Raw genomic sequence first — 19,157 nt, forward strand, 5'->3', positions numbered from 1 at the left:
CTGTAACAAGAGATACAGAAGGGCATTATATCATAATTAAGGGGTCTATCCACCAAGAAAACCTAACAATTGTAAACATTTATGCACCAAATGTGCAGGAACCCAAATATATAAATCAATCAATCACAAACATAAAGAAACTCCTTGATAATAATAGTAGGAGATTTCAACACCCCACTCACAGCAATGGACAGATCATCTAATCGAAAAATCAACAAGGAAACAATGGCTGTGAATGACACACTGGACCAGATAGACTTAACAGATATATTCAGAACATTCCATCCTAAAGCAGCAGAATATACATTCTTCTCCAGTGCACATGGAACGATCTCCAGAATAGACCACATACTGGGACACAAATCAGCCCTCAGCAAGTACAAAAAGACTGAGATCATACCATGCATATTTTCAGTCCACAACACTATGAAACTCGAAATCAACCACAAGAAAAAATTTGGAAAGTTAACAAATACTTGGAGACTGAAGAACATCCTACTAAAGAATGAATAGGCTAACTAAGCAGTTAAAGAGGAAATTAAAACGTATGTGGAAGCCAATGAATATAATAACACCACAACCCAAAACCTCTGGGATGCAGCAAAGGTGGTCATAAAAGGAAAGTATATAGCAATCCAGGCCTTGCTAAAGAAGGAAGAAAGGTCTCAGATACACAACCTAACCTTATTCCTTAAAGAGCTGGAAAAAGAACAGCAAATAAAACCCCAAACCGGCAGAAGACAGGAAATAATAAAGATTAGACTGGAAATTAATGCTATCAAAACAAACAAACAAAAAAAAAAAAAAGTAGAACAGATCAATGAAACCAGAGGCTGGTTCTTTGAAAGAATTAACAAAATTGATAAATCACTAGGCAGTTTGATCAAAAAGAAAAAGGAAAGGACTGAAATAAATACAATCAAGAATGAAAGAGGAGAGATCACAACCAACACAGTAGAAATACAAACAATAATATGCCAATAAAATGGGAAATCTGGAAGAAATGGACAAATTCCTAGAAACATATACACTACCAAAACTGAAACAGGAAGCAATAGAAAATTTGAACAGACCCATAACCAGTAAGGAAATCGAATTAGTAATCAAAACTCTCCCAAAAAACAAGAGTCCAGGCCCAGATTGCTTTCCAGGGGAATTCTACCAAACATTTAAGGAAGAGTTAACACCTATTCTCTTGAAGGTGTTCCAAAAAATAGAAATGGAAAGAAAACTTCCAAACTCTTTCTATGAAGGCAGCATTACCTTGATTCCAAAACCAGACAGAGACTCCACTAAAAAGGAGAACTCTAGACCAATTTTCCTGATGAACATGGATTCAAAAATCCTCAACAAGACATTAGCCAACCGGATCCAACTATACATTAAAAAAATTATTCACCACGACCAAGTGGGATTTATACCTGGGATGCAGGGCTGGTTCAATATCCACAAAACAATGAACGTGATGCATCACATCAATAAAAGAAAGGACAAGAACCATATGATCCTCTCAATAGATGCAGAGAAAGCACTTGACAAAATACAGCATCCTTCCTTGATAAAAACCCTCAAGAAAGTAGGGATAGAAGGAGCATACCTCGAGATCATAAAAGCCATATATGAACGACCCAACGCTAATATCATCCTCAATGGGGAAAAACTGAGAGCTTTCCCCCTAAGGTCAGGAATAAGACAGGGATATCCACTCTTGCCACTGTTATTCAACATAGTATTGGAAGTCTTAGCCTCTGCAATCAGACAACACAAAGAAATAAAAGGCATCCAAATCAGCCAGGAGGAGGTCAAACTTTCACTCTTTGCAGATGACATGATACTTTATAGGGAAAACCCAAAGGATTCCACCAAAAAACTGCTAGAATTGATTCATGAATTCAGCAAAGTTGCAGGATATAAAATCAACGCACAGAAATCAGTTGCATTCCTATACACCAACAATGAAGTGACAGAAAGAGAAATTAAGGAATCAATCCCATTTACAGTTGCACAAAAAACCATAAAATACCTAGGAATAAATCTAACCAAAGAGGTGAAAAATCTATACACTGAAAACTATAGAAAAGTTATGAAAGAAATTGAAGAAGACACAAAAAAATGGAAAAATATTCCATGCTCCTGGATAGGAAGAACAAACGTTGTTAAAATGTCAATACTACCCAAAGCTATCTACATATTCAATGCAATTCCTATCAAAGTAACACCAGCATTCTTCACAGAGCTAGAACAAATAATCCTAAAATGTGTATGGAACCAGAAAAGGCCCCAAATAGCCAAAGAGATCTTGAAAAAGAAAACCAAAGCTGGAGGCATTATAATCCCAGGCTTCAAGCTATACTACAAAGCTGTAATCATCAAAACAGTATGGTACAGGCACAAGAACAGACACTGAGATCAATGGAACAGAATAGAGAACCCAGAAATGGACCCACAAACGTATGGCCAACTAATCTTTGACAAAGCAGGAAAGAATGTCTAATGGAATAAAGACAGACTGTTCAACAAGTGGTGCTGGGAAAACCGGACAGCGACATGCAGAAGAATGAACCTGGACCACTTTCTTACACCAGACACAAAAATAAACTCAAAATGGATGAAAGACCTCAATGTAAGACAGGAAGCCATCAACATCCTCGGGGAGAAAGCAGGCAAAAACCTCTCTGATCTTTCCCGCAGCAACTTCTTACTCAACATGTCTTCAGAGGCAAGGGAAACAAAAGCAAAAATGAACTACTGGGACCTCATCAAAATAAAAAGCTTCTGCACAGTGAAGGAAACAATCAGCAAAACTAAAAGGCAACCGACAGAATGGGAGAAGATATTTGCAAATGACATATCAGATAAAGGATTAGTATCCAAAATCTATAAAGAACTTATCAAACTCAACACCCAAAAAACAATCCAGTGAAGAAATGGGCAAAAGACATGAATAGACACTTCTCCAAGGAAGACATCCAGATGGCCAACTGACACATGAAAAAATGCTCAACATCACTCATCACCAGGGAAATACAAATCAAAACCACAATGAGATATCACCTTACACCTGTCAGAATGGCTAACATTAACAACTCAGGCAACAGCAGATGTTGGCAAGGATGCGGAGAAAGAGGATCTCTTTTGCATTGTTGGTGTCAATGCTGGTGCAGCCACTCTGGAAGACAGTATAGAGGTTCCTCAAAAAACTAAAAATAGAACTACCCTACGACCCACAAATTGCACTACTAGGCATTTATCCACAGGATACAGGTGTGCTGTTTCAAAGGGTCATGCACCCCAGTGTTTATAGCAGCACTACCAACAATAGCCAAAGTATGGAAAGAGCCCAAATGTCCATCGATGGATGAATGGATAAAAAAAATGTGGTATACACACACACACACACACACACACACACACACACACACACACACAATGGAGTATTACTCGGCAATCAAAAAGAATGAAATCTTGCCATTTGCAAGCACATGGATGGAACTGGAGGGCGTTATGCTAAGTTAAATTAGTCAGAGAAAGACAAAAATCATGACTTCACTCATATGAGGACTTAAAGAGACAAAACAGATGAAAATAAGGGAAGGGAACAAATATAAGAACAAAGGAAGGGAACAAAAATAAGGGAACAAAAATAATATAAAAAAAGGGAGGGGGACAAAACAGAAGAGATTCATAAACATGGAGAACAAACTGAGGGTTACTGGAAGGGTTGTGGGAGGGTGGATGGGCTAAATGGGTAAAGGGCACTAAGGAATCTACTCCTGAAATCATTGTTGCACTATATACTAACTAATTTGGATGTAAATTCTAAAAAATGACAGATAAATTTTTTTTAAAAAAGATACAACAACTAGAGGGGCATCTGGGTGGCTCAGTTAAGCACCTGACTCTTGGTTTCAGCTCAGGTGGTGATCTCACAGTTTGTGGGTTCTGAACCCCACATTGGGCTCTGCACTGACAGCTCAGAGCCTGCTTGGGACTCTTTCTCTCTTCCTCTCTCTCTGCCTCCCCTCACCACCCACTTGCACGTGCGCCTACGCTCTCTATCTCCAAAATAAATAAACTAAAAAACTTTTAAAAAAATAATAAAGATATAACAACTAGGTAAACCTTTGCAGTTATTATTTGTTCCATCTTGTTTTTTTCATCATTTACAATTTTAACTCTTTGTATGTCTTCCAACATACATAATATATTAGTATAGTAATGTATGCATAAGTGATTAAAATAATTTAGGAACAGATTTATATTACAAGTACATGCATGACTATATCTTATCAAAACAAGCAGGAGATCACTTTCAAACTGATGACAACCAGACCCACAAGGCTGTCAGCCCATATTCTTCACTGATCACTGTTTTTGTCACTTTGTGAAGGAAATGAGTATCTCATTCCTTTCAAGTGTCTGTTTCTCCTCTACCCTTCCACATATGTACTCAGGTATAATAAGCACCCTAGGACCCCCTTTAGGACATCGCACTAAATCTAGGAACTTAATAGCATAATAGAAACAGAACTTCTGGGGTGCCTGGATGGCTCAGGCAGTTAAGTAGCTGACTCTTGATCTCAGCTCAGGTCATGATCTCACAGTTCATGAGTTAGAGTCCTGCTTCAAGCTCTGTGCTGACAGTGGAGAGCCTGCTTGGGTTTCTGTCTCTCCTTCTCTCTGCCCCTCCCCTGCTCACTCTCTCTGTCTTTCTGTCTCTCTCAAAATAAATAAATAAACTTAAAAAAAAAAAAGAAATAGAACTTCTGAGTTTCTGATGACATTTTGGAAACATGGAGAAATAAGGAGGTAACGTTCTCTCAAAGTAATACACCAGAGAGAATAAAGGCAGGGGTGATGCAAACACATTATTGAGAGCAGATCAACTCAAAGACATTGATGGGTAAAAAGGGAGAAACATGTTACATAATCCAAGGCATTCTACAATAGGGAGAGGTGTCCTGAGTTGTGGCTGAATAGAGACACACACATCTATCCTGTCATTAAATCCCATTATTGGAAATATGTTAACATAATGTGGTGAATAATTGTAAAACAAACTATGTTACAATGTAGCAATCTTATCCATTCATCTCTGTTGTATTCATGACTGCAATATTAAAAATGAATTACATTACACATTCATGGTTTTCATGGTACCCCTCTGTTGCTCTTTAATCACATAACAATTGTCTTGTTAATGAATCTAACTAACAGCTATTAACATTAATGTTGGCTTTCCTTTAGGCCAAGGCTGAGCTTTTGCATGTGTGGCTTCTTCCTCCCTCTCTCTCTGGCAGATGCTCAGTGCTCAGTCCCCACAAGCCTGCTCTTTATTCCCAGCCTCCAAGAGAAGCAGCCTCTGGGGAGAGTTCTTCTCCACTGGGAGAGAATACTGAATGTTGTGTTTGTCCAATCTCTTAACTAAGCTCCAGATCCAAGCAGGTGGCAAGCCGGATCTTTCATGTGTATTTAGCATTACTATTTTCACAGGACACACCAAGGTTCAAATTTAGGTTTCCACTGTTTCTCCCTGCAGCTGTTGGCTTCTACCAACTGGAGATGAATTTTAGTCTAAACCTCTTTGGAACATATACAGATCCGGACAGTTGCTAGATATGTAGGCCAGGGAGTAATTGCCATATAGGTGAATGGAATACCAACAAAACTATAACATTTTGCTGTTATTCTAAAGAATATAATGAAAATATCACCCAGGTCCATGTCCTAATACATCAAGGATTGAAGATGGCCAACTCTTTCATTACAAATGTAAGTCAGCCCAGTTCTGTATTTTGTAGACTGGACTTATCTCTATGGTGATTTTTGCCTTTGTGTCTGATGGAGCAACACAATTCCTGACCTTTCCTATCTAACAGTGCTCCTGTCCTCAGTCTCAAAAGCCAAAAGGCATGAGAGGATACACTCTCTTTCTTTTTGATTATTAATAACAATACTAAACTCCAGAATGTCTGATAATACTCTTATAATATCAGAAAGAGCTACAACTTGCTTTATCTAAGAAAACAAGTGCTAGCCTATCAGTTTTTACAAGAAGCTAGCAGTGAGCTAATAATTAATTACCTATTTCCTGCCTGTCCTAACAATTCCTCTCCTTCTTTTATCTTATGAATTTGTATTTTACTTTCCATCAAAAGAAAATGCACAAATGAGCAATTCATGGCTTGGGAATCCATTTCTTTTATCAACAGATATGGATAATTTAGATTTCATTACAACCTTGCAGAATAAATTGATGAAACTGGCTACTGATCAAGGGTTAAAGATGAATTCTGAAATGCTCCCTCTTTTGTTTTTTCCAAAACATCATCTTGCTGTGGAGGAGTAGTCCCTTAGGTATATCTGTCACAGACCCACTCCCATCTACTTCAGAAAACTGAAGCACTGGCTGAGTAAGAATAGGCCAGAACATCTCAGAATTTTTGTTCACCGGGATACGTGGAAAGAGGTCAAGGTACTGAAGCTTGATGTACTAACTACAGGTTGAGTATGTACAAGTTCTAATGTACAACAACAAGGTCTAAGAGTTTCAATTTGTCTAAGTGAGGACAGGTGAGTTTTCTGAAAATCAAAAGATTTCTTGGGGTGCCTGGGTGGCTCAGTCAGTTAAGTATCTGACTCTTGGTTTCAGCTCAGGTCATGATCTCACCCTTCATCAGTTCAAGCCCCACATTGGGCTTTGTGCTGACAGCGCAGAGCCTGCTTGGGATTCTGTCTCCCTTTCTCTCTGCTCCTTCCCTGCTCACACACTCTCTCTCTCAAAAAGAAATAAATAAACATTAAAAAAATGATTTCTTGGGTTCCACTGCCAGTGCCATTTAACATGCCTGTGCTTCTGAAGGGCATTTGCCATCGGAACAGAGACAAGTGCAGCAGACAAGCAGAGACGGCTGAGGTTTATAAGATCAACGTGAAGAGCAGGAAATTGAGGAAGAATGAAAGAGCAGAGGAAAGGAAGCTGGCAACACCGTGACTTACTTGTAATAGCAGATTTCATAGCCCATCCGTATCCAGGTGGGTCTGCCAAGAAGAGCCTCCTTCACAGAATACAGAGTTGGCTGCATTCCTGCATGGAACAAAGGCGGGATTAATCGCTGGGGAAAGAGGGAACGGAAAGAGGGTTGTGGTCCTCCAAATCATGGCCCTCCAAGATAGCCAGATCCTAGCCCCTGGAACCCATGAATGGTACCTTAGATGGCAAAAGGGATTTCATAGATGTGATTAAATTAAATATCTTGAGATGGGGAGATTATCCTGGTGGGCCCTAAACGCAATCACTTATGTCCTCATAAGAGGGAGGGAGAGGGAAGTTCGACTGCCCAGGAAAAGCCATGTGATTGAAGCAGGCAGAAAGAGACTGGGAGAGGCTATGCTGTCGGCTTTAAAGGTGGAAGAAGGAGCCATAAGCCAAGGGATATGAGGAACTTAGCTCCAAAAGCTGGGGGGAGGGGTGCCTGGGTGGCTCAGTCAGTTGAGCGTCTGACTTCAGCTCAGGTTATGATCTCACGGTTTGTGGGTTCAAGCCCCGCGTCAGGCTCTGTGCCGACAGCTCAGAGCCTGGAGCCTGCTTTGGATTCTGTGTCTCCTTCTCTCTCTACCCCTCCCCCACTTGTGCTCTATCTCTCTCTGTCTCTCAAAAATAAATAAATTAAAAAAAAAAAAAAAAAAGCTGGGGGGAAAAAAAAGAAAATCCCCAAGATGCTCCAGAGGGAGAATGGCCTTTCTGGCACCTTGACTGTAGCCCAGTGAAACTGACTCTGGACTTCCAGACTCTGGAATTGTAAGAAAGTAAATCCATCTTGTTTTAAGCCACCAAGTTTGTGACAATTTGTTACAGCAACCATACAGAGCAAATGCAAGAGTTGAGGTTCATATTTTCTCTTTCTATTTAGAAGAGTCTATTTAGTCAGTACAAAATAGAGGCAGTAACCTGTGTGCAGACATAGAGGTATGGGAACATTTATTCCTTACTCAAAGCCACTCAATAAATTAGGATATGACCTAGCACTAACACACATAATTTTCCATTCCTGGAAATGTTCAAAATAAATGTGGGCTGCTAGTCAATTCGTCCCTTAAATCTCTCCTCCAAAATGGCCACAGGTATTCAGTAGAATTTGAACTTTCCCCATGTTTTCTTGGAGTTTAAATCAGCGTTGTCCAATTAGATTGTGCTGTTTTCCTGTCTGGGGCAAATAGGTCAGTATATTTGCTACTGTAGGATTTAGGCGATGGAGAGAAGGAATAAATGAGAGTGCTCACCGACCTCAAAAAGTTCAAGGTGGGGCAAGGCAGTCAGGAAGGGGTGGAATGTTGTGTATGGTGTTAACATGCCACAGCAGAGTGGAACTTCCAGACTGCCTTCCATGGTGGCGGTTTGCCATAAGTTGGCCACCACTTTGCCACATCTGGGACCAAAACATTCAGCCCAACTTCAAACCCTTTGGGAACCCAAACAGAGCTTCCAGTAATAATCCAAACTAATCCAGAGGGTCCTCATTCCTGGTGTTAGCCAGAAGACCTCTGTTCCCCAAGAGCTCATACCGTAATTAAACTGGCTGTTGGGCTTCTCACAGTTGATGACGTTGAAGCGGTACGGAACAGCAGCTCTCATGCCGCTCACCTTGAAGTAGAACCACTGTTGATGTTGGCTGCTATTCACATCAGCGTTGACCAGCAAGTCATATTCCAGCCTGCAAAGTCAGAAGCAAGATTGGAAGGCTAGGAGTCTTTGAGGTAACTTCAAACACTGAAGAGCCTACAAACGTCAGATTCTAGATGACAGATCTAAGACCCAGGATCTCAGCTGGCCAGTAAGTTACAACGATCATACTTACCTCACAATATCGGACACACTGGCTATAGAAATTTGGGGAGAGGAGAGCAGGCTCGTGGTACTAAGAGAATCAATTATACAACTGTAGCATATCTTTTTATTAAACTGTAATGGATTTTCTCTCCAGTAGGAAAAAATGCAAGTGCATGATACCCCAGAGAAAATTCAATCACATCTGGTTGGATATGTCATTATTATTTGATGCTACACATTACTTTTGAGCCTCAGTCTCCTCATATGGAAAATGGAAATAGTGTCTAAATTCGCAGTGCTGTTCTTAAAGATCAAGAGGAGAGTTGATGTAAACCCCCAGCAAAGCAACAAACGTGAATTAGACTAGGAAGGCAGGAGTTGTGTGTTCATTTTGTCCCTTTTTAACTGATTTAACTTACATGCAGTGAAGAGCACAAGTTTTAAGTGTAAGAATCAGTGAATTTAAACAAATTCATCTGGACACTCCTGCTTGACAATTACCCAGATCAAGATACAGGCCATTTCCAGTGCCCCCAGGAGACTCTTGTGTGGCCCCTCTCAGTCACTATCTGCAAGGGGAATCATTTTTTGTGTGTGTGTGTGTGCTTTAGCAACAAAATTAACAATGCAGCTTGGACTTCAGCATTCTTACCAGTATAGTTCATTTTCCAAAATAGTATCACTCCATCCCCTTGGCATGTTCTTTGAGTTTCTCTTCTAGAAGGGGTGATGTTTTTGCCCTGATCTGTTCATACTCTGTTGCTCTGGAGCCCTGACCCCTGGCATTTGCAGTGAGATTTGTGGAGGGGTGGGGCTTTGCAGAATGCATAAAAGTAGGGCTATCTGATACAGGTCCACTGCCCATGCTGTCCTTCTAATCATCTCAATCGAACCAAACCATCCAGCCCGCCATACAATGAATGAAGCATAATCCACTGAGTGACATTCATGAGGACAAATTTGGAAAGATGATGACCCTCAAATTGTCTGCTATGCCCACAATCCTTTCCAAAAACTGGTCATAAAAAGTCCTTGCCTAGAAGTAGGTTTGCTTTCTGTCATTTGACTCTGTTACCCTGACCAAAACTAATCAGTTTAGGATTCCACACTCCAGCCAAAGGCAGATATATGGTATATGGAGAGAAAGATCAGCAACACAGGCACATCATGGACTGACCACTGTACCACTATGAGACCCCGGATTAGGTTTTCTCTCCTGGATCCCTTAAATATGACATATAGAGAAGGAGTAATAAAAGCTGGCACTATAGCAAGAAGTTAAAAGCTGAGCTGGTAATGAAAAGAGAAGGTGGAGAAGGAATCTCAACATAATTGCCTTTCTCTTCTTCAGCCAAAGTAGCTCAACTTATATTTGTCTTATATGTTGGGCTTCCTTAAAACAGTTCATGCACAAAACAAACAAAAAAGGATCACCGCTCGCCTGCCCCCCCAAAAACAGAAAAACTTCAAAAATGACTCCTCAGGTAGGGGTGCCTGGGTGACTCAGCTTGTTAAGTGTCTGACTTCAGCTCAGGTCATGATCTCATGGTTCATGGGTTTGAGCCCCCCATTGGGCTCTGCACTGACAGTGTGGAGCCTGCTTGGGATTCTCTCTCTCCCTCTCTCTCTGCCTCTTCCCTGCTCTCTTTCCCTTTCTAAAAATAAAATAAATTATATATATAAAATACATATATATATATACATACCCTCAGATAGATATAAAACAGGCCAGACTATACTAAGTTCTATGCTCTAGCTATGGTGAATACCCATCTCTGAAGATAAGCTAATGCTGACTGAGGGCTTACCATGTGCCAGATACTATTCTAAGAGCTTGATGTGTTTTTAGTTAAGTCTCAAATACATCACTATAATGTGGGTGCTATTACTGTCCCCATTTTCTGGGTCAGGAAAGAAAGGCATGGAGTTGGTTAGGTAATTGCTCAAAGTCTCCTGGTTGGAAAGGGGTGAGGCTGCCCCTGGCAGTCTGATCCCAGAGTCTGTGACGACCACCCCCTTAACTGTTCTAACTGTTGTTTTCAGGAGTTTACACATAGAATATGGATTGTATATCCTGATTCTGGCAATGAAAAATATAGTTCACACTGGTGTAGAGGAAAGAATTATAACATAGCAGTCTCTTCTGCACTGGAAATCTATGTTTTGTTTCCCCCCTCTTTTAGTTTGTGCAGCCCTAGGCTTTCCTTGCCTGTGAAATACTTTTCCTTTTTTTTTTTTTTTTTTAATGTTTATTTTTGCAAGTGAGCATGAGCAGAGGAGGAGCAAAGAGAAGAGGATACGGGATCTGATACGGGATCCGATGCGGGCTCCGCGCTGACAGGAGCAAGCCCAATACAGGGCACAAACTCACAAACCATGAGATCCTACCTGAGCCGAAATCAGACACTCAACCCACTGAACCACCCAGGCGCCCCTGAAATACTTGTCTATTAACAAGAGCTCATTGAGAGTTTCTGGCAAAGAGGCATGGCACTAAATATTCCCTTGAACTAAGGATAGTGAACCTTTCCATGGGGAGCCCAATGTTCTTGCCACCTATGTACACAGCTGTAGGAACAACAGACAGGAAAAGGTACAGGACTAGGGGAGCCCATGTACACTTCCGAGTCAACAGAACCAGCCCTGGCATCAGCCTAAGTACAAACATCCCATTCAAAGGACTCCCACGCCCAAGTATGGAGCCATGATCTTGAACATAGGTGTATTGGCAATTTTCACCTCTAGTCTCCACCTTGCTATGACATTGGCTAGTGAGCCCCCTAGTGGTGCACTGGTAAATGTTTAACAACAGACTCTCAGGAAAACTTTCACTTGTAGTGTTTGCCAGTCCTCAGGGTATAAACACTCCCACCATGGCTGATTTCACACTACCAGTGTGAGGCCGCTGTACTGAGAGTAGGGACGAGAGACACAACCCGCTCTCTTAAGCTGCCAGCAGCTACCTTGGTGGGTTTCCTTACTTACTCACGCACTTGGATGGCTTTGCGGAGATTTCCTGACTCAAACTTGGAGTAGAACCGCAAGCAATCGGAAGCAGTGTCTTGCAAAGGCCTGTAATGAAATAGGAAACATGTGAACACATGCGTTACTGCTATTCTTGGGCATAGCCTGACATTTCTTAGAGATAAGGTTTTTCTTACAGATCTTCAACATAAATTTTCATCATGTTTTTAGTAGAAGGGATGGATTACTAACATAAAACACTCTTATTCTCATGTCATCAAGAGGATATTCCAGACTCCACCCCCACCCTCACATTCCACTGACGCTCAAGACCACCTACCAAGGTTCATCTAAACTGAAGACGACTTTATTTATAATATCAGTTGGCTGGATGAGCCTCCGGACATCCTCAAATATCTTGATCCTGGAAAGGAAAATTGGAAACATTTTAAGTGTTGGTTGGCCCTCACTCCTTACCTCATTTATCCTACAGTCATCTGGGAAGGGTTTTGGGAGTCATCAGAGAATTATGAAAGAAAAATTTAATAATGCCCCAACATGGGGCTGAAAGAGTGGAAAAAGCACTGCCTGTCCTTCCTTTTCTTGTGTATCAAAAAAAAAAAAAAAAAAAAAAAATGAAACTACATTGAGCAGTAGGAATGTAGGAAGCAGATTTTAGTTGGAGGATTCAGGACTTGAAGAATTTTTTCAAGGGCATTTGAACTAATGGGCTCTGAAGGTTTCTGATGGTATCAGAGGGTCCTTTGTAGTGAGACAACTTTGAGGAAGACTTTAGGATTGTTGACTGTTAGTACCCTCAAGGCCTGGGAGGATTCAGTAAGCCTTTGAACTCTTGAGTCATTTCTACTCCTTGGGTTCTGTCAGCTCTAGAAAACTAAGGGCAGTTTTATGAGAAACACCCATATTCAGGAGGTTTAAGTAAGAGGACAGAAGGAAGCCCAAAGGAACTTTCAGATTCCCTCCTTGAATTTCCAATCCAGGTATTCTGGGTGGAGTGGGAAGGTGAGGGGAGATAGGCATGAGGCCTGGACTCAAGGGGAAGATGTTCTGTCAAAGGGGGAGGTGTTATTGGGCCAGCCTCTGTGGTGCGTCTCTCAGGAACTTGAGCTGGGCAGATAACGTGCAGGGGGTAAAGTCAGAGACATCAGCAGGAACCCAAGTGTGAGCAGCTCTTGGGATCCACCATCAATTTGCTGATGAAATGGAAAACAAGTTAATGAAACTTTCTGGTATGCACACTCGGCTCCATTGACTTAGTGCATGCATAATCAATGTCGTTGGATTTTTTTCCCCAGGGAAAATAATTTTCCTTGGTTTATCAATTTTCGTTCTAATCTCACTCTGCTTATCCAAAGGCAAAGCTTCCTTTCCAACATTCTGGGAATAAGCCATCACCCAAAGTTTCTTCCCTGGAGAATGCGGTTTTTCCTTACAATCCTCAGTGATGCAGAACTATTCTAACCCAAGTCAGGTTTTTAAGGTTGGAACTGTGAGATGGGGGCACACCACCTCCTTTCATCAATGAGATCAGACACCAATTTGTAGTGAATTTAAAAAAATATACCCCAATTAATCCACATTTGTTTTTTCTGAGAACCTTCCTGGGGACTGATCCCAGTATTTGAAGAAACTGGGTTATCTTTCCCCATCATGGTCTGCAATGGTTATGGGGTAAGGGGTTACATTGGAATCATCAAAGGAATTCTTTTCTGGCAACACATGCCTGCCACTACCCCACGCTTACTTCTGAAATGTCCAGTAGGGAGGCAAGCTTCTGTGTTTGGCAAGAGCTTCCCAAAGGATTTTAACATGCTCCTGACTGATTCTCACTTTCCTACAGACAGTTGAACTATCTGTACCAAACACTCTGCCTATAAAAATATTAAAGAAGAGAAAAAATATAGCTTCCAAATCAGCAGCGCCATCACCTTTGGACTCCACATTTGCGTTCCAACATCGACTGGGCAGAGGGTGGTGGACGATGTCCCCAGAGGTCAGGAAATGCCATCGTCTTGAAGTCGGCCACAGATCTGGTTCTTCTTGCTTTGGCCATATAGAGACAGGGGTCATGGAAGGGGACAGGCTTGGGATGTGTCTGCAGAAGCTTATCTATTACTTCATCAGTTTCTCTAGGCCTAGCGGAATTGGAAAAGGAGGCACTAATCATTGGGCAGGAAATAACATCTATGTCCCAAGCATCCTGTTTGAGGGAAGCTTGAATGTCAGGGATTTCTTTTCCAGAAGAATCTATCCCAAATCCATTGGATTGCATGTTTTGGCATGGGTTCATCCCAGGTCCTTTTCTGGAGGCTGGATGCATGGTGGACCTCCCCATCTTCACCTTGCTCAGAAGGGAAGTCTGGACCATATCTTCTCTTCCTTGCTTCCAAGAACTTTGGTCCTTATTCAAACCATGCCACTTTGGGGAGGCGACAGTTGGAATGTGGTGATGATTGGCATACTGAGTCTCTTCGAACTTCAAATCATCTCCAGATTGAGACTTGAGTTCCTTCGGGTTTAAAATGGAAAAGAATATGTCAGTGTTACCTTCCTGGTAGAAAATACAATTTGACCCCAATCCTCACTCTCTGAGCACAGAGTTAAGTGTAAATCTTGCTGTTTTGTTGTTGTTGTTGTTGTTGTTTTAGCATAAATCCTATGAATTGGGAAGCTTTTTTCAAGGTCAAACAAGAAAAGGCTAAGCTTCAACAGTCAAATAAATGGTAGAATCATAGAAACTCATGTTTGGAAGGAGCATTGAGTGGGTCTAGCACAATTCTATACATCACACAAATGCCCTTTGCAACACCCCCAAAAAGTCACAGCCTGGTTAAACAAACTCATTAACAGGGTTTTCACTACAGCCCAAGGCAGTGCCTCTCATTTGGGGATCATTCTGATTGTTTTTTAAAAAAAAAAGTCTTCCTTATACCAAAATGAAATTTCTGTTTCCTGAAATTTCTACCTACTGATGCCCTTCAGCTTTCTGAAGTAAAACAGAATATACAGACTCCCTTCTACATGTGACTTAGCTGGTACCCTTGGGTGGGGCAAATTCATGACATATCAAGGGTCATAAGAAAATAACAGAGATCCAAAGGCAGGTCTAAAATCTTGACGACAGCAATAGTAGTAGGAGCAGCAAGTAGCCACTGTATCATCAGGTGTGAGGTTCTCAATTTCTTTCTACTAACAAAAAACACTGGAATCAGACTAACCACCTTCAGAAAGCCATCTAGTACAGGGGCGCCTGGGTGGCGCAGTCGGTTGAGCGTCCGACTTCAGCCAGGTCACGATCTCGCGGTCCGTGAGTTCGAGCCCCGCGTCGGGCTCTGGGCTGATGGCTCAGAGCCTGGAGCCTGTTTCCAATTCTGTGTCTCCCTCTCTCTCTGCCCCTCCCCCGTTCATGCTCTGTCTCTCTCTGTCCCAAAAATAAATAAACGTTGAAAAAAAAAAAAGCCATCTAGTACAACTTACCCTCTTTGTAGGGGAACAACTAAATCACCAAGAATTTTCACTTGTGTTTTTAGAACATGAGGGCAAGTCAGTTTGCCCTGCCCCAACCCCACGGCGGATCATAGGCAGCGATGTGTACCCCCACACTTCTTTCGTCCTAGGTTCCAGGGGTCAGATTGCAGGAGACTTGCATGCATCCAGCCCAGCTACCTTTTTCACATTTTGCTTGGATTTCTGCTTCTTTCTCAGAAAGACCTCAGAAGCAGATTGCTAATGATGAACAATGCTTTCCATCTGGAGATCCCCTGCTAGGCCTCCCAGGTTCTGCAAAAAACCCATCATGCATCACCGTGGAGCAGACCCACGGCACATGTCCTACCTCGAAGCTGCAGGAGAGCTCAAGACACATCGCCTCGTACTGCATCAGTTCCTTCTCGGGTCGGTCAAGACCAGGTTTGGAACTCAGCTTGTTCACATCTGTTTCCAAATCATCATCCTACAAAGGAATATCCAAAAATATATATGTGAAAGTCAAGACAGCCACCCTGAGAAGCATCGAGACAAGCTACACATGTGATCTTTCAAAATCTTGGGACGTGGTTTCCTTGCCTCCAAATTAGAGTGCTAGCCTATGAGAAGGAGAATCTAAGATGGTGGGTGGTATTTTTTCAATGAAAAGAAAGAAGGTACACAACTTTTCTAAGCATCCATCTCAGGATTTGTCAGCCCTTACCATGAATAACTAATTTATATAAAATGAGATGAACCCTGTAAACAGTAAAGCACAATATAAAAGAATTTTGTATCTCGCCACCACCATCAACATAATTGTAATCACTGTACCTGTTCTTCCATCATCTGTGTCATTCAAAACTGTTTAATGAGCACCTACTATGAGCAGGTACCACTGTAGGTACTGAAGAGTTAGTGATAATGGAACAGACAAAAGTCAATGTTCCCATGGAATCTGCCTTCGAGTGAGAGAACGAAGACAGCAAACAAATGAAGAATGTAACTTCCAACGGTGGTAAATGCCATGCAAAGGGGATCAGTGGGAAGCAGTTTCGACTGGGTGATCTGAGACCGCATCACTGAGGAGGTGACATTTTAGCTAGAAAAGCCAACTGTACAAAGCCTTGGGGAAGAAATTACCAGCAGAAGGAACAGCTGACATTGTCTTTCAGAAAGAAGGTGGTAGGAGCACAGAGAATAGGAGGAAGATCGCAGGTGTCAACACTGGAGAAAGAGGCACTAGGCAGGGCCTTCCAGACCCGGAGAGGGGTTTGTCACCTCCTGCTGCACCTTACCCTGTTGTACATTTACATCTACCCGACCACCACCAGTCTTTCCTTCACTGGGCTGAATAATCCTAGATCCTTCATTTTTATTTCTAGATCATCATTTCATAATAGTTTAATGGTGATGGTGACTCTCCTCCCAAATCGTCTGTATTTTCCAAAGGCTATAAAGTCTTACAGGGGCACCTGGGTGGCGCAGTCGGTTAAGCGTCCGACTTCAGCCAGGTCACGATCTCGCGGTCCGTGAGTTCGAGCCCCGCGTCAGGCTCTGGGCTGATGGCTCAGAGCCTGGAGCCTGTTTCCGATTCTGTGTCTCCCTCTCTCTCTGCCCCTCCCCCGTTCATGCTCTGTCTCTCTCTGTCCCAAAAATAAAATAAACGTTGAAAAAAAAAATATTTAAAGTCTTACAGACAAAGGACACCAGGAATCAACCAGTCCAGTCTCCTCATCTTTCCATGTCTCTCCTGAACCAAGTTTCCCTAATAAGATAGGGAAGAGAAACCTACCCTATGTATTAGGAGAATATTTGGTTAATTAAGGAAAAACCTGGCAGCTCTGATAGCCTGGATTATTCTTCTTTAAATCAAATAAATAAACACAATAAATGTTTATATTACTGATCCAGGGTTGGGGGGAGGGAGAGAAAATGCAATATTCTGTCCATCTTCTGGAATTTTCCCCAAAACTTCATTTTTTAATGTTTATTTATTTATTTTGAGAGAGACAGAGTGTGTGTGTGAGCAGGGGAGGGGAGGGAGAGAGAGAGAACCCCAAGCGGGCTCTACACTCACCGTAGAACCCAACATGGGGCTCACTCTCACAACCATGAGATCATGACTTGAGCCAAAATCAAGAATTGGACTCTTAACAGACTGAGCCACCTAGGTGCCCCTCCTCCAAACTTTAAATTAAAAAAAAAAAAAATAGACCTCATGATGTTGATTTCATGGTATTTTCAAATACAGTGCACACCAGGCCCAAACTCCTCAGCCTGGTAATGAAGATCCCACTATTCTTGTCCTTTCCAGCTTTATCTATCAGTTCCTGCTTGCCTGCATCCTCTTCTGTGCATCCTCAGCCATGCCCCAGGGTGGTATCAGTAGAAATGCAATCTGGTATGTGCTGTTTTGAAGGGGCACACGCACCCCCATGTTTATAGCAGCGCTATCGACAATAGCCAAAGTATGGAAAGAGCCCCCATGTCCATCGACAGATGAATGGGTAAAGAAGATGTGGTATATATATATACCATAGCAATTAAAAAGAAGGAAATCTTGCCATTACAACTACATGGATGGAACTGGAGGGTATTGCGCTAAGTGAAATTAGTCAGTCAGAGAAAGACAAGTATCATATGACTTTATTCATATGAGGAATTTAAGATACAAAACAGATGAACATAAGGGAAGGGAAGCAAAAATAATATAAAAACAGGGAGTGGAACAAAGCATAAGAGACTCATAAATATGGAGAACAAACTGAGGGTTGCTAGAGGGGTTGTGTGTATGGGGGGATGGTCTAAATGGGTAAGGGGCATTAAGGAATTTACTCCTGAAATCATTGTTACACCATATGCTAACTAATTTGGATGTAAATTAAACAAAAAAATAAATTTTGAAAAAAGAAATGCAATCTGGTAGACTACTGGGAAGGGTTTCCCCACCAGCGAGTAAGGTTGGTGTGCCTGGAGTGAGGAGTATTGTGTATCCCATGAGCTGCAACCTAATGCATTCTACATGTGGCTATGTGACCTACTTAGCTTTAGAGCAAGAGTTGGCTAACTATAACCCACTTTCTGTTTTTGTAAATAAAGTTTTATTGTAATACAGTCACACCCATTTTTTAATATATTGTCTATGGTCAGTTTCTCAGTATAACAGCAAAGTTGTAACAGAGACCATATCTGGTCCCCAAAGGTTTGTATCTCAGTCTCTGAATCTCCAGCCACTCAGGTGGGTTCTTCTCTCTTCTGTATTTCTTATAAATACAATTTATACTTATTCAGGGATGGGCCTGCTTCTGTGTCTTTACAGCAACCCAGAAAGGCTTTGTCATTTAGAATTCTGGTACCCATCTAATCCAGATAATGCTTTCTGGCCCTTCTTCCTCAGACTGAAACTTTCAGATATTAGTGACTTTCCCCAGCCTTACACTTGAGTTCACCACCCCTTCCACGATGGTGATTTGAACTCTGGTAGGGACAATCTCCAAGTTCACTAGACTATGTACTCTTTGAAGATAAAAATCAATGTCTTGTTTGCTTTTGTATCATATTACCATCCCTAGGAACCAGCCTGCTGCCTCACACATGGATCATATCCAAGGGGAAAAAAAAAAAAAAAAACTAAAAAGGAAGGAAAGACAGAGTAAAGGAGAGGAGAGCTTGAACGCAGTCTGTTTATCCTCTTCTTCAGTGTTTGTCCAAATCTAACAGTTGTATTTGTGAAGGAAAACAACAACAACGACAAAACATGACCAACATCTGGTCTCTACTTGTTTCTCTTTTCTTATGCTGACTTGGAAAGTTTTCAAAGAACAGCACCCAACTTTCCATTCTCAAGACACTTTAAGATAAAATTTCCTTTTAA

The 19,157-nt window shown here is 41.6% G+C and overlaps 1 protein-coding gene across 2 annotated transcripts in view; it reads right to left on the bottom strand.

Moving 5' to 3' along the window:
* AGBL1 (AGBL carboxypeptidase 1) overlaps window positions 1–19,157 on the bottom strand; it is an 843,774-nt gene that overhangs the window by 662,349 nt on the left and 162,268 nt on the right. For both annotated transcript variants that reach the window (XM_045448714.1, XM_045448713.1), the window contains exons 10-15: window positions 15,651–15,767; window positions 13,744–14,324; window positions 12,135–12,218; window positions 11,816–11,902; window positions 8,566–8,714; window positions 7,000–7,087 (exon numbers count right to left, since the gene is read on the bottom strand). In XM_045448714.1, coding sequence (XP_045304670.1) covers window positions 7,000–7,087; window positions 8,566–8,714; window positions 11,816–11,902; window positions 12,135–12,218; window positions 13,744–14,324; window positions 15,651–15,767 — 1,106 coding nt within the window. The remainder of the gene's footprint in view (window positions 1–6,999; window positions 7,088–8,565; window positions 8,715–11,815; window positions 11,903–12,134; window positions 12,219–13,743; window positions 14,325–15,650; window positions 15,768–19,157) is intronic.

This window comes from Leopardus geoffroyi, chromosome B3, assembly GCF_018350155.1.
Source record: "Leopardus geoffroyi isolate Oge1 chromosome B3, O.geoffroyi_Oge1_pat1.0, whole genome shotgun sequence".
In the NCBI taxonomy this organism is placed as follows: Eukaryota; Metazoa; Chordata; class Mammalia; order Carnivora; family Felidae; genus Leopardus; species Leopardus geoffroyi.